The following is a 16,849-nucleotide window of genomic DNA, read 5'->3' as shown; positions in this document are numbered from 1 at the left end:
TATCCCTATACTCTCTACATTCGCCAGTTTTAGCTTTAGCCAGCACCATCTTCAGATTAGCCTTAATGTCGGTAGCCCTGCCCCCTGGTAAACAGTGTATGATCGCTGGATGATTCGTTTTTAAGTCTAATACTGCGGGTAATGAAGTCGCCAATGACTAGGGTTTTCAATTTGTCAGAGCTAATGGTGGGAGTTTTCGGCGCCTCAGACCCCGTAACGGGAGGAATAGAGACCAGAGAAGGCTAGGCCTCTGACTCCGACTCACTGCTTAATGGGGAGAACCGGGTGAAAGTTTCTGTCGGCTGAATGAGGGACACTGGTTGAGCATTCCTACAGCATTTCCTTCCAGAAGCCATGAGAAAGTTGTCCGGCTGCGGGGACTGCGAGGGAATTTATACTACTATCTGTACTTACTGGTGGCACAGACGCTGTTTCATCCTTTCCTACACTGAAATTACCCTTGCCTAACGATTGCATCTGAAGCTGGGCTTGCAGCACAGCTATCCTCACCGTAATGCAATCGTTCTCCTGTATATTATGAGTACAGCGACTGCAATTAGAAGGCATCATGTTAATGTTACTACTTAGCTTCGGCTGGTGGAGGTCCTGACGAACCACGTCCAGATAAAGCGTCCGGAGTGAAAAAGTTGAATGAAAAAAGTCAAGCGAGGGAAGACCTAGAAATATAAAAGTAAAAACCGTAAAGTTGGCAGGCAGAAAAGTAAGGTTAGCAACAAAACGCACGGCAGCACATAAACAAGTCTACAAGTTGTGACTGGAAATGACGAGAGGAAAAGGAAGACGCATTCAGAGTGAAAGAGGATGTTGGGTCGGCAACGGTGAGTATCTTCATTCTTGGTAGAAATTGCATCCTGAATTCGCTACACTTGTTAATTGCTGGTGGCACAACCTCGACTAACTTGTTGGACAACGGCTTCTTGAATATATCCTCTGTAAATTTACCCCGAATTAGCCTGGTAAAGGTACTGCTTTTTTCTCCATTCTTCTTCACTTCATATATTTATCGTCAATGTTTGAATAATCTTCATTGTTAAAGTTAACACTGCTCCCTGGTGGTCTAGTGGTTAGGATTTGACGCTCTCACTGCTGTAATCCGGGTTCGATTCCTGTTTAGGGAATTATATTTTCGCCTCTCGGCGTAATGTTTTTGATGGTGATGAGTAGAACACATATATGCTACATAGGCTACAACAAAAAATGTCATATATATTTTTTGTCTCAATGGGAGAATTACATCCTAATGAATAGCCAGCTTGCTCTTGTTCATGACATTGGTGGGACCTACAGATTCTCAGACTACCCATCCATCACCATCCATCCAAAGACAACCATTTTATTTTCCTATTTCAGAGGAAATTATATAATAACTCAATGCATTCATGTAACACTGAGATGAAGCATGGCAGCCCTTGCCTTAACAGTGCCCTTTGCGTGTTTATTACAGCCTGAGCATGTGTGTGAAAGGGGCTGATGAATTGTGATATCCACTTTATCTAGACCAATAGTCAGATTCAGACTCTCTCATAATAAAGAGGAAAGAAATCTTTCTGACTAGGCTACTGTTGGTGCTCAGCTCACCCCTTCCCTCTCTGTTTTATTTCTTCTGTCTTTCATCCCCCTGCAGAGATGGATTGCGTGCCTTGGCTGAGCTGCGCAGCTGCTGCAGAGATCTCACGGCGGCGCAGATGAAAGTATTGGTCTGGGCTTTGTCGCAGCACCGAGAGCTCGCTCCTTCGGCCCCGTCTCGTGATCATCATAACATCCATCGCCAAAAACGCCGTGCCGTGCACACCCACGACAACCAACATTCGAGCGGATAATATGAGAAAAGCCGATAGGTCGATAAATAGCCTAAATATGGCGTCTATAACCGCGTTATAACCGTAAACATCGACTGACGGTAGGGACTATTGCCTCGATAACCTAACCGCGCAACAGAAGAGGAGGAAAGACGCACTTGTTCAGGAACATCACTTGTGTAGGTCGGGTCGGAAGATGTATGCAGCAATGCAGACTTTACTCAATTAAGCTTGTCAATGAATCGAGGCTATATCAATCTGCATGCCCCTCTGTCCATCGGGCTCTCTCTCTCTCTCTGTTCTGATTAGGTCCGTCCATTGAGGTTTGTCTGTCTGTCTGTGTTTCCATACAGAGGCTGCTCACTGGCCCAAAGAGACATGAGACAACTGCAGGAGGCAGGTAACTAGGCAACAATAGAAACACTGCACGCGCCACGGCGGGATAACATGGGGTACAAGGTAAGCGCGCGACCCCCCCCCCCCCCCCCCACTGCATCCTATAATGACTAGTTGTCGTTGATTCAACATGCATCTAACGTGCTTTGAATATATATGTTGTTATGGAACAGTGCCTTATTGTATATTATGGAAGGAAAGTAGGTAGGTAACCAACTACTGGAAATGTACCAGTGTTGATGGAAATTATGTTATTTCATGTTGAAAAGCAGGGCTATGTTGGTATATTGGATTTGATAGCTAACGGTCAATCGTTTTCAGGGTTTCAGGTGTGTCTTAACACTTAGTTTTTTTTGTGCGTTGGTGGTGAATGAGTTTGGTCCCAGATCTGTTGGTCCTCTTGCCAACTCCATTGCTCATTATCAATCCAAACATCATTGGCATGACAATGAGTGACAAGGAGTTGGCATGATAGCAAAAACAAACTGGTATTCAGGATAGTACATGAGAGCATTATGAGGCATACCCAAATCCATGAGAGCATTATGAGGCATACCCAAATCCATGAGAGCATTATGAGGCATACCCAAATCCATGAGAGCATTATGAGGCATACCCAAATCCATGAGAGCATTATGAGGCATACCCAAATCCATGAGAGCATTATGAGGCATACCCAAATCCATGAGAGCATTATGAGGCATACCCAAATCCATGAGAGCATTATGAGGCATACCCAAATCCATGAGAGCATTATGAGGCATACCCAAATCCATGTAAAAATAGCAAAAAAGCTCTAAATGATTGAGTGACACAGGTTGGCGCAAAATCTGTATCTTCGCTGAGCTGTGTCAGCACCATGGACAGAGCGTTCAGCTGTATGTGTAAGGGGGCTGTGGAGAGCCACTTGGGCGGTTAGGTATGACTCTTTGGGTTTCCATAAAACGTGGGAAAATCTCATCTGTGGTAGGCTAAGTGAATAAATGATAGGCCTCAGTCTGTAATATCTGATTTTCATTTTATTAGGGCAAGGTCAAGTTTACTCTTGAAGCTGCTTCACTCAACTCTGCCTCACGCCCCACCATTACAGAGTTTAGTTCGCTTCTTAGCTAGCTGTAAAAATGGTTAGTGTTATTAACCTTAGCCTATTTAGCTAGCGCGAACCAGCTAATCTGCCACTACCATGTTAGAAATCCGAAATTGGCTTCACAAAGTACTCAAACAAAGCCAAAAGAGAGCGATGAGCAGCAGCATCAAACCACCTAGCCCAGCATCCAAGCTCTAGCTATTTCTGAGTGCAGAGCCTTCCCCCTCTTCCACAAGTGCCGCCAGGATAATAGCTCCACAGCCCCCTCCACCTCCAACTGTTCCTGACGATCATGGAACAGAGGTACCAGCCCAGGTTAGCCTAGAATCCTACCATAGCCACAGGTTTTCTGTCCCAAAACGTTCATTAAATATCAATTGGAATGGCATCAAACACACACATGGACACCATGTTTGATGTATTTGATACAATTCCACTCATCCCGCTCCAGCCATTACCACAAGCCTGTCCTCCCCAATTAAGGTGCCAAACAACTGAAAAGGTAAGAAAAGGTAAGAAAGAATCTAGCTGTTTTTAAACATGTTTTTAATCTGCTTTAGTTTGTAGTGCTCTGTCCATGGTGCTGCTAGAGAGCAGCTGAGATTTTGCGCCAACCTGTTACTTCTTGGTCAAATGCATTTAAACTTTTATGTTTATTGTGGAATAGTGTGATATAAACAGAATACGTTTTTTTGTGGTATAGTGTGATGTAAGCAGAATTCAATATAATTCCAATGCAAAATTCCAAATGACGCCCCTGGGTATAGCTACATATATAAGGAGGTCCTACATATGCTGAGCACTAGTTGGCTGCTTTTACTTCAATCTGCGGTCCAACTCATCCCAAACCATCTCAATTCGGTTGAGTTTGGGTGATTGTGGAGGTCAGGTCATCTGACGCAGCACTCCATCACTCTTCTTGGTCAAATAGCCCTTACACAGCCTGGAGGTGTATTTTGGGTCATTGTCCTGTTGAAAAACAAATGATAGTCCCAATAAACGCAAATCAGATGGGATGGTGTATCGCTGCAGAATGCTGTGGTTGTAATGGTCCTGTGTGTAGCTGGTGTAGAGAGTCAGGCGCAGGACAGCAGATATGAGTAATCAACGTACTTTACTCAAATTTACAAAAATACAAAGCAATATAGCGAGCCTACAAAAACGGACCGATGTACAAAGAACAATCACACACAAACAAAACATGGGGAACAGAGGGTTAAATAATAAACAGGTAATTGGTTGAGTGAAGCTAGGTGTGAAAGACAAAGACAGAACAAATGAAAAATGAAAAGTGGATCGTCGGTGGCTAGAAGACCGGTGACGTCGACCGCCGAATGCCGCCCGAACAAGGAGAGGGACGGGACTTCGGCGGATGTCGTGACAGTGGTAGCCATGCTGGTTAAGTGTGACTTGAATTCTAAATAAATCACAGCCAGTGTCACCAGAAAAACACCTCCACACTACCACACCTCCTCCTCCATGCTTCACAGTGGGAACCAAACATGCGGAGATCATCCGCTCACCTACTCTGCATCTCACAAAGACATGGCGGTTGGAACCAAAAATCTCAAATTTGGACTCATTAGACCAAAAGACAGATTTCCACCGGTCTAATGTCCATTGCTCGTGTTTCTTGGCCCAAGCAAGTGTTTTTTTCTGATTAGTGTATTTTAGTAGTGGTTTCTTTGCAGCAATTCGACCATGAAGGCCTGATTGACTCAGTTAAATCATCAAGGAACCGACCAGGTACAACCCTAAATCCGAAAACATGGGCACCCTCATAGACATTATCCTGACCAACTTGCCCTCCAAATACACCTCCGCTGTCTTCAATCAGGATCTCAGCGATCACTGCCTCATTGCCTGTATCCGCTACGGGTCCACGGTCAAACGACCACCCCTCATCACTGTCAAATGCTCCCTTAAACACTTCTGTGAGCAGGCCTTTCTAATCGACCTGGCCCGGGTATCCTGGAAGGATATTGACTTCATCCCGTCAGTTGAGGATGCCTGGTCATTCTTTAAAAGTAACTTCCTCACCATCTTAGATAAGCATGCTCCGTTCAAAAAATGCAGAACTAAGAACAGGTATAGCCCTTGGTTCACTCCAGACCTGACTGCCCTCGACCAGCACAAAAACATCCTGTGGCAGACTGCAATATCATCGAATTGTCCCCGCGATATGCAACTGTTCAGGGAATTCAGGAACCAATACACGCAGTCAGTCAGGAAAGCAAAGGCCAGCTTTTTCAAGCAGAAATTTGCATCCTGTAGCTCTAACTCCAAAAAGTTCTGGGACACTGTAAAGTCCTTGGAGAACAAGAGCACCTCCTCCCAAATGCCCTCTGCACTGAGGCTAGGTAACACGGTCACCACCGATAAATCCATGATAATCGAAAACTTCAACAAGCATTTCTCAACAGCTGGCCATGCCTCCTCTGGTCCTCTGGCAGTCTCTATGGGGGTACCACAGGGTTCAATTCTCGGGCCGACTCTTTTCTCTGTATATATAAATGATGTTGCTCTTGCTGCGGGCGATTCCCTGATCCACCTCTACGCAGACGACACCATTCTGTATACTTCTGGCCCTTCCTTGGACACTGTGCTATCTAACCTCCAAACGAGCTTCAATGCCATACAACCCTCCTTCCGTGGCCTCCAACTGCTCTTAAACGCTAGTAAAACCAAATTCATGCTTTTCAACCGTTCGCTGCCTGCATCCGCACGCCCGACTAGCATCACCACCCTGGATGGTTCCGAACTAGAATATGTGGACATCTATAAGTACCTAGGTGTCTAGCTAGACTGTAAACTCTCCTTCCAGACTCAGATCAAACATCTCCAATCCAAAATCAAATCTAGAGTCGGCATTCTATTTCGCAACAAAGCCTCCCTCACTCACACCGCCAAACTTACCCTAGTAAAACTGACTATCCTACCAATCCTCGACTTCGGCGATGTCATCTATAAAATAGCTTCCAATACTCTACTCAGCAAACTAGATGCAGTTTATCACAGTGCCGTCCGTTTTCTTACTAAAGCAACTTATACCACCCACCACTGAGACCTGTATGCTCTAGTCGGCTGGCCCTCGCTACATATTCGTCGCCAGACCCACTGGCTCCAGGTCATCTACAAGTCCATGCTAGGTAAAGCTCCGCCTTATCTCAGTTCACTGGTCACGATGGCAACACCCACCCGTAGCACGCGCTCCAGCAGGTGTATCTCACTGATCATCCCTCAAGCCAACACCTCATTTGGCCGCCTTTCCTTCCAGTTCTCTGCTGCCTGTGACTGGAATGAATTGCAAAAATCGTTGAGGTTGGAGACTTTTATTTCCCTCACCAACTTAAACATCTGCTATCTGAGCAGCTAACCGATCGCTGCAGCTGTACATAGTCCATCTGTAAATAGCCCATCCAATTAACCTACCTCATCCCCATACTGTTTTCATTTATTTACTTTTCTGCTCTTTTGCACACCAGTATCTCTACTTGCACATGATCATTTGATCATTTATCACTCCAGTGTTAATCTGCTAAATTGTAATTATTTGCTCATATGGCCTATTTATTGAAACTTTCAAAGTTTTGGAAATTTTACAGATTGACTGACCTTCATGTCTTAAAGACATTATAGACTGTAGTTTCTCTTTGTTTATTTGTAGAAAATTGTCAAAAATAAAGAAAAACTCTTGAATGAGGTGGTGTGTCCAAATTTTTGACTGGTACTGTATATATTCTACTATGGTTTTCTTGGTAGCCTATTGTTGCTGAACTCATGAGCGCCTAGCAGCATGGTTTTCCATGTTTGAAGGGCGCTTATAGGCCTATTTATTTGCAAGACAGATGTGCATGGCTGCTTCTCACTGTGTTAGGCTGCAGGCTATGCTTTGGTTATTTGGATCTCCATTCACCTTTTCGTTACTGCGTTTGTTAACTGTTAATGCAATATAGATTGTTTCATACCTTTATCAACCTGATATTTTGTTTACTAGGCCTACTACTTGGTACCGCTGTTTTGTTCTGTTTACATTCATTAATTCACATTCGCAGTTGTGTCGGTATTCTAAGCCAAACTGCTGTCTGGAAATTCTTACACAGGGACACTCAAAGTCAGTTAAATTAATACTTGTTTATTGTCAGCGCACTGGAGAGGTTCCAACCAACTCAATGCACCATAGTACACATGTCAATCAGGACCTCTGCCTGGGCAGACCCAGCAGTTGTCTTATATACGGCTATACACAGACAAATTATATTTACATGATTTAGCATAATTAATCAATCATTATCGTTTTGTTTCATAACATGTGACAGACCAACACATCACGAGGCTTCTTCTTTCTAAGCTGAGACCTTGAAACTGAGATATCTTTAGTTCGTTCTCAAAACACGGTCTGGGTGTACTGCCAAATTGCAGCTACTGATAGTGGGTATTTGTACAGTCAGCCACTTGCATGAACACAGAAATTGGTTATTAGAACAGCACATGAATAGAAGACAGAAGTTAGTTATAAGAAAAGCACAAACATTAACATTTCCTTTACACTGCTATTCAGTATTTTTTTTTGCATGCATGAGTAACTAGGCTGTTACTTTAAGCATACAGTTTGCATTATTTTGTTAAGACAGCTGTATGTTTGGCTGCATTCACTGTTCTTGTAGCCTATGTTCATTACTAAAATAGCCTTGTTTTAAAACGTCTTGGGGCTAGGGGGCAGAATTTTCACTTTTGGATAAATAGCGTGCCCAATTTCAACTTCCTGCTACTCATGCCAAGAATATAAGATATGCATATTATTTGTATATTTGGATAGAAAACACTCTGAAGTTTCTAAAACTGTTTGAATCATGTCTGTGAGTATAACAGAAGTTATGTAGCAGGCAAAACCCTGAGGACTAACTGTTCAGAATATTTTTTTTGAGGTCTCTGTCTGTTCAGGGATACCTCATTGGCAAACAATATTTCTTAGGAACTGGTTTTCAGTTCCTACCGCTTCCACTGGATGTCACCAATCTTTGGAATTTGGTTGAGGTTATTCCTTTGTGCAATGAAGAAGTAGGCCAACTAGGAACTGGGTAACACTGTTGAGAGTTGCGCAAGAAGTGAAAAGTAGCGCTGGTTTGTTGTCTTCCTGTATTGAACAACAGATAGACCCGTCTACAATTTGATCGATTATTAACTTTTAAAAATACCTAAAGTTGTATTACAAAAGTAGTTTGAAATATTTTGGCAAAGTTTATAGGCAACTTTTTAAATATTTTGTAGTGACGTTGCGTTTTTTGGAAGCTATTTTTTCCGGATCAAAAGCGCTTTATAAATTGACATTTGGATATATATGGATGGAATTAATCGAACAAAAGGACCAATTGTGATGTTTATGGGACATATTGGAGTGCCAACAAAAGAAGCTCGTCAAAGGTAATGCATGTTTTATATTTTATTTCTGCGTTTTGTGTAGCTCCTGCAGTGTTGAAATATGCTACCCTCTTTGTTTACTGGTTGTGCTATCATCAGATAATAGCTTCTTATGCTTTCGCCGAAAAGCCTTTTTTAAATCTGACATTGTTGGCTGGATTCACAACGAATGTAACTTTAATTGAGTATCTTACATGTGTGATTTAATGAATGTTTAATTTTATATAATTGTTTTTTATTTGCCGCGCTGCATTTCCCCTGTTTTTTGCCCAAGTGGGACGCGACTGTCCCGCCTATCCGTAAGAAGTTTTAATGTCCATTGTGCTGATACAGATTTCGTATGGAACGCTGTTTGGGTCTTTGCGTGTCAAATAAGCTTGTTGACCAATCAGGACCTGAATATGACTGCACGTCACATAATAATTTAACGCGTTCCTAAATTTTTTACATAGTTATTACACATTGATTACACTATCACTCATATTTCATATGTCACAACCATTCATCGATACGTATGCTATGATGCTGGTAAAGTTGTCTCGCGCACCTACAGTGCTGGTCATAAAAGAAAGCAAGCTAGCTCATGGATGCAAACAATGTTCTTCCCCAAAAACATAGCAAAATCTGTTTTAGTAGCTATAGTAATTTTAGTACTTCTCATTTCATTAATGGTGGTCTGACCCATATATGTGAAGCTAGCCACAATAGTGGACTTTGCAGTTAGCTTTCAAAATAAAAGTATGTAATTGACAATGATGCAAATTAATACAAATATAATTATGCCAAAATTGAATAGTTCTCAACGAGGTTGAAATGTTGTTATATGAAATCAAAAAGCTGTTGAAATCACACTGGATGTATTAGACTTTAGAATTGCATTGGGTGCATACTTATTTCACTGTACAGCCTTACCTATGGATTGTGGATCAAGGGTATCAGTCTACTCAGTGACACCCAGAGAAACATTAGCGTCATAGCTCTTATTGCGGGTCTCTGAAACAACTGTGAATTGAGCCACATTTATTGTCAAGCCATGTGTATTGAACACTATTCCAGAGGAAAAATGATGTTTTGGAGTGGGAAAAAATATCTTGGGTATTGAGTAGACTGATACACCATTTCATTGATCCCCAATACTTAGGTAAAGCTGTACAGTGCATTATGAATGTCAATACATACAATAGGCTGACTGGGGAGGTGATTTCACACAGTCACAGTCCTGCGATAAGAGCTACAACACTAATATTTGCGTAAACTCTTCACAGTTGTGTTCTGCGGGTGTCACCGAGTAGACTGGTAACCCATTTCATTGCTTCACATTCCAACCATGTTTAACATTATCTAGTCTAAACATGGCATAATTCCACCAATTGTAACCTTCTGCGTCACTTTCAGAGGTTGTTTTATTTTGAAGGCAAACCGCAAATCCCACTATTGTGCCTAATCCTTATTTTTTCCAATTTCACAACACATAACCCAGTCAGGTCAAGCCTCATTAGCCAGATTAAACTAGCTGGCTGTTTATAATGTTAGCTTTGGGCAACAGGATTAAGTAGCTGGCTAGCTAATTATTTTAATAACTGAAGTTCAATTTCAATAGGCGAACAACAAGTGGCTAACTAGCTAATATTTACTCACAAGGATTCCTAAATCATTGTTAAGGACAATGAAAATGACTGCAGTTTCTACTGGTCATTGTTTTTAGGCTTGATGTATTGGTGCAAGCTAGGTACCAAGAAGTTAGCTAACCCAGAAGTTGCGGTCGAACAAATAATGCTTTATTACCAACGCGTATTGTAAACACATCATTCGTGGCTGGTGTTTGCCTGTTTGCAGACTTTTTTGTACTGTTTTACATTTACATTTACATTTAAGTCATTTAGCAGACGCTCTTATCCAGAGCGACTTACAATTAACTTTTTGACAGTGCTACTGATATTTGTGGCGCTTGGCTTTCATGTGCAAATTCATCACACACAACATTCTAATATAATTGTTATTTGACAAGTCAAATTGGAAGCTTATTTGACGTGTCAAATAGTGTAATTTGACGTGAATTGTTTTGACACGTAAAGACCCAAACGGCGTTCCATAATTTCGAGACAACTGTCACTTGAAAAGCACTCAATGGTCTCTATGTCTCGGCATTTGAACATGTTTATTGTGGTATAGTGTGATATAAGCAGAATTACAAATAATTCCAATGCAAGAACCCCAGAAAATGTGTCAATTTTAACTCCCCCTTTAGTCACTTTATCCTGGTGCTGGGTCTGTTATGAAGTGAGATCATGTGTGATGCCTCCTCTTGGCACCATGGTGCTGGTGGTGCCATTTACATAACTACTTCCTTTAAACCATATTATGCAATTTCACTAAATGGTTTAAAGGGGACCCCTAAACCCCTCTGACTTGTAGGTTCGCAGTGTATGTTCACTATGTCTGTTAACAAAACAATTTTTGGACTCTGTCAGGGAACTGGCCCAAAGATTTCCAACCAAGACCACAATTCTCACTCTCATGGATGATAATTAACCAAAATTCAGAAATCCTGAAACCTCAGCGTCAGCAGTGGACAGTATTATTAGCTTCTTCAGGATCTCTAGAACAAAATATGTACAGTTGAAGTCGAAAGTTTACATACACCTTAGCCAAATACATTTAAACTCGGTTTTTCACAATTCCTGACATTTAATCCCTGTTTTAGGTCAGTTAGGATCACCACTTTATTTTAAGAATGTGAAATGTCAGAATAATAGTAGAGAATTATTTATTTCAGCTTTTATTTATTTCATCACATTCCCAGTGGGTCAGAAGTTTATATACACTCAATTAGTATTTGGTAGCATTGCCTTTAAATTGATTAACTTGGGTCAAACGTTTCGGGTAGCCTTCCACAAGCTTCCCACAATAAGTTGGGTGAATTTTGTCCTCATGACAGAGCTGGTGTAACTGAGTCAGGTTTTTAGGCCTCCTTGCTCACATACGCTTTTTCAGTTCTGCCCACAAATTCTTTATTGGATTGAGGTCAGGGCTTTGTGATGGCCACTCCAATACCAAGACTTGTCCTGTTGTCCTTAAGCCATTTTGCCACAACTTTGGAAGTATGCTTGGCGTCATTGTCCATTTGGAAGACCCATTTGCGACCAAGCTTTAACTTCCTGACTGATGTCTTGAGATGTTTCTTCAATATATCCACAGAATTTTCCTAACTCATGAAGCCATCTATTTTGTGAAGTGCGTCTCCTTCCTGCAGCAAAGCACCCCCACAACATGATGCTGCCACCACCGTGCTTCATGGTTAGGATGGTTTTCTCTGGCTTTCAAGCCTCCCCCTTTTCCTCCTAACATAATGATGGTCATTATGGCCAAACAGTTACATTTTTGTTTCATCAGACCAGAGGACATTTCTCCAAAAAGTATGATCTTTGTCCCCATGTGCAGTTGCAAGCCGGAGTCTGGCTTTTTTATCGCGGTTTTGGAGCAGTGGCTTCTTCCTTGCTGAGCGGCCTTTCAGGTTATGTCGATACAGGACTTGTTTTACTGTGAATATGGATACTTTTGTACCTGTTTCCTCCAGCACTCCAGCATTTCCACAAGGTCCTTTGCTGTTGTTCTGGCATTGATTTGCACATTTCGCACCAAAGTACGTTCATCTCTTTTCATTTTCCCATAATGTCAAGCAAAGAGGCACTGAATTTGAAGGTAGGCCTTGAAATACATCCACACGTACACCTCCAATTGACTCCAATTATGTCAATTAGCCTATCAGAAGCTTCTAATGCCATGACATACTTTTCGGGAATTTTCCAAGCTGTTTAAAGGCACAGTCAACCTAGTGTATGTAAACTTCTGACCCACTGGAATTGTAGACAATTGTTGGAAAAATGACTTGTGTCATGCACAAAGTAGATGTCCTAACCGACTTGCCAAAACTATAGTTTGTTAACAAGAAATTTGTGGAGTGGTTGAAAAATGAGTTTTAATAACTCCAACCTAAGTGTACAGTGGGGAGAACAAGTATTTGATACACTGCCGATTTTGCAGGTTTTCCTACTTACAAAGCATGTAGAGGTCTGTAATTTTTTATCATAGGTACACTTCAACTGTGAGAGACGGAATCTAAAACAAAAATCCAGAAAATCACATTGTATGATTTTAATTAATTTGCATTTTATTGCATGACATATTTGATCACCTACCAACCAGTAAGAATTCCGGCTCTCACAGACCTGTTAGTTTTTCTTTAAGAAGCCCTCCTGTTCTCCACTCATTACCTGTATTAACTGCACCTGTTTGAACTCGTTACCGGTATAAAAGACACCTGTCCACACACTCAATCAAACAGACTCCAACCTCTCCACAATGACCAAGACCAGAGAGATGTGTAAGGACATCAGGGATAACATTGTAGACCTGCACAAGGCTGGGATGGGCTACAGGACAATAGGCAAGCAGCTTGGTAAGAAGGCAACAACTGTTGGCGCAATTATTAGAAAATGGAAGAAGTTCAAGATGACGGTCAATCACCCTCGGTCTGGGGCTCCATGCAAGATCTCACCTCGTGGGGCATCAATGATAATGAGGAAGGTGAGGGATCAGCCCAGAACTACACGGCAGGACCTGGTCAATGACCTGAAGAGAGCTGGGACCACAGTCACAAAGAAAACCATTAGTAACACATTACGCCGTCATGGATTAAAATCCTGCAGCGCACGCAAGGTCCCCCTGCTCAAGCCAGCGCATGTCCAGGCCTGTCTGAAGTTTGCCAATGACCATCTGGATGATCCAGAGGAGGAATGGGAGAAGGTCATGTGGTCTGATGAGACAAAAATAGGGCTTTTTGGTCTAAACTCCACTCGCTGTGTTTGGAGGAAGAAGAACACCATCCCAACCGTGATGCATGGAGGTGGAAACATCATTCTTTGGGGATGCTTTTCTGCAAAGGGGACAGGACGACTGCACCGTATTGAGGGGAGGATGGATGGGGCCATATATCGCGAGATCTTGGTCAACAACCTCCTTCCCTCAGTAAGAGCATTGAAGATGGGTCGTGGCTGGGTCTTCCAGCATGACAACGACCCGAAACACACAGCCAGGGCAACTAAGGAGTGGCTCCGTAAGAAGCATCTCAAGGTCGTGGAGTGGCCTAGCCAGTCTCCAGACCTGAACCCAATAGAAAATCTTTGGAGGGAGCTGAACGTCCGTATTGCCCAGCGACAGCCCCGAAACCTGAAGGATCTGGAGAAGGTCTGTATGGAGGAGTGGGCCAAAATCCCTGCTGCAGTGTGTGCAGACCTTGTCAAGAACTACAGGAAACATATGATTTCTGTAATTGCAAACAAAGGTTTCTGTACCAAATATTAAGTTCTGCTTTTCTGATGTATAAAATACTTATGTCATGCAATAAAATGCTAATTATTTACTTAAAAATCATACAATGTGATTTTCTGGATTCTTGTTTTAGACACCGTCTCTCACATTTGAAGTGTACCTATGATAAAAATTACAGACCTCTACATGCTTTGTAAGTAGGAAAACCTGCAAAATCGTCAGTGTATCAAATACTTGTTCTCCCCACTGTATGTAAACTTCTGACTTCAACTGTATTTGTTCTAGACACTGTCTTCCTGAAGAGAGACACATATTCTCTTATTGCCCCTATTGTACATCTAGTTAATCTGTCAATGAAATATGGGTTCTTCCCCAATGCTTGGAAGTCTGCTGCAGTGATACCTGTTTCAAATCTGGTGACCCAACACTGGTGGATAATTACTGACCTGTAAGCATTATTCCAGTGCTATCAAAAGTAGCTGAAAGATGGTTGGCTGATCATCCTACTGATCACCTCAATCAGGGCAACGCCATACATCAAATGCAATTTGGATTCAGAACGAACCATTCTACTGAAACAGCCAATTGCTATTTTCTGGAGTGCATTAAATCTAACCTGGACATAGGTGGTGAAGTCAGCACAGTCTTTTTGGAACTTAAAAATGCATTTGATACTGTGATATCATGAGGTCTTCCCAGTGCTTAATTTGTAAATTGGGAGGTGCCAGAACAAAAAGTGAGCCTGAGAGGGGGGTGGCCTGGATGGCTCTGAGGTACTTGAACGCATGAAAGAAAAAGGCACTCTTATAATAAAGCATTACATGCATTATCATCTATTTTGCGTACTGGCATGGAGTAGTGGAGTAGAGAGAGGCCTTTGCAGAAGTTACACACATGTGGACATTTTTAGTGGCCTAGGGTCCGGGGAAAAAAATGGCCTTCATAAAAGCATTTCATACAATTCTACCTAATTTTAGATGACTGGAGGAGACTTTAGCAGAATCTTTTTTAATACCTCACAAATTATCGAGATGACAGGCTATACTTTGACACTGACAAACTGAGAATCTGAGATCAATGAAAACGACCTTGTCTTGAATCTATCAATAGCTGTTCGCTCAGTAAGTCTATTTGGAAGTTGATAACATTACATTTACATTTACATTTAAGTCATTTAGCAGACGCTCTTATCCAGAGCGACTTACAAATTGGTGCATTCACCTTATGACATCCAGTGGAACAGTAGTGCATCTAAATCTTTTAAGGGGGGTGAGAGGGATTACTTTATCCTATCCTAGCTATTCCTTAAAGAGGTGGGGTTTCAGGTGTCTCCGGAAGGTGGTAGCCTACAGAGAAACTAGTCTTCTCTTTTCAGCAGGATCCATTTGCTTTCCAACCTGTGTTTTCCAGTGAGTGAATTTGAAATATCCTGAATATTCCTGAATAGTCACAATGAATGAAAGATTACATGTAAAGACATTGTAAATTTTCCCCCTTTTTGTCCCCCTTCAACCTCTCCCAGAATGCCACCAAACACATTTACAAAGAACGTCATTGAGTTACATATCAGAGAACCAAACAAAAGTATACAACAATGTTACTTCAATACAAGCAAAAAATGTAATAGCCTAACAATTTCAGGTGATTAGGTGATCCTATAGGCCTATAGCAGTAATCTCAAGGGGTGGGGGTGGGGCCAAGAGCACTAATCTGGAGGAAGTGTTTGGAGGATAGGATATCATCGGGTCCCAGGTGGAATAAAATGAGTTATACTTATTTTTTTCTAATTTTAGGAACAGCATCAGATCTTTGAGCCAAAGAGAGGCTAAGGATAGGATTGATAGATTTACAATCCAACAAAATCCTTCTGTGAGCCAACAGGGTGGCAAAAGCAATTGCATCTAGTTGTCTATTGGTCAGAGAACGATTGTTGTTTGGTACTCCAAAAGCTGCACTAGGCTGCAACTTTATATCAAATGCTTCAGAAAGTGTTTTTAATATAGTGGACCAATAATCTGCCTTTACACATGTCACATCAATATGTGGGTAGTATTTGGATAATCTGGCCTTGCTTAAATGGATACGGTGAAGTACCTTAAACTGTATTAAGGCTGAGCCGGGCACAAGAGGAGCTTCCATTTACCCTAAGTAAGGCACCATTCCAGACTTCATCAGTGATCTCTCCACAAAGTTTCCTTTCCTACTCAGATAGGATTTAATTGAATGATGGCTTATCAGGGGACATGATTATCTAAAAAATACGGGATATGAGTCCCTTTAGTTGAAAAGGTATTTGCAAAATGGCATCCAGACCCGATCTGGGTGATAGAATTGGAAAGGTTAGGCTTTGAGTCCGAATAAACAGGTTCATTTGGAAATACCTAGATAAACCTGAATGGGTTAGATTCAATTTGATAGCGAGGTCTTCGAAATTGGCAAAGGTGCCATCAATATAAAGGTCATGAAACTTAATGAGGCCATTCCTCTGTCATAGCCTGAAAGCTGAATCCAGTTTGCCTGGAAGGAAGAGGTGAGTATTACATATAGGACCTTGAAAATGTTAAATGTTGACGGAATTGAGTCCACATTTCAAAATTATTGACATCAATTGGATTGGATGTGTAGCGCGACGCTGAAAGGGGGAGATTGGGGGTGACTAAGGCTGACAAAGAGGAGGAGAAACATGAGTTGGCTTCTGTTTGACAGTAGTCAGTTTCTGGGGTGTGGCCCTTGATAATGGGAAATACTGTGAACAAAGTACTGATGCCTTGGGTGATGAGTACAACAGTAAGAC

The 16,849-nt window shown here is 41.8% G+C and overlaps 1 protein-coding gene across 1 annotated transcript in view; it reads left to right on the top strand.

The window, feature by feature from the left end:
- The first annotated feature begins 1,686 nt into the window (after positions 1-1,686).
- st6gal1 (ST6 beta-galactosamide alpha-2,6-sialyltranferase 1) overlaps positions 1,687-16,849 on the top strand; it is a 170,594-nt gene continuing 155,431 nt past the window's right edge. The window contains exons 1-2 of the mRNA XM_029629923.2: positions 1,687-1,999; positions 2,174-2,279. Coding sequence (XP_029485783.2) covers positions 2,268-2,279 — 12 coding nt within the window. The 5' untranslated portion in view covers positions 1,687-1,999; positions 2,174-2,267. The remainder of the gene's footprint in view (positions 2,000-2,173; positions 2,280-16,849) is intronic.

Source organism: Oncorhynchus nerka, linkage group LG23, assembly GCF_034236695.1.
Source record: "Oncorhynchus nerka isolate Pitt River linkage group LG23, Oner_Uvic_2.0, whole genome shotgun sequence".
Lineage (NCBI taxonomy): Eukaryota > Metazoa > Chordata > Actinopteri > Salmoniformes > Salmonidae > Oncorhynchus > Oncorhynchus nerka.
The sequence above is the reverse complement of the archived record's forward strand: the minus strand, read 5'-3'. Positions and strand labels throughout refer to the sequence as shown.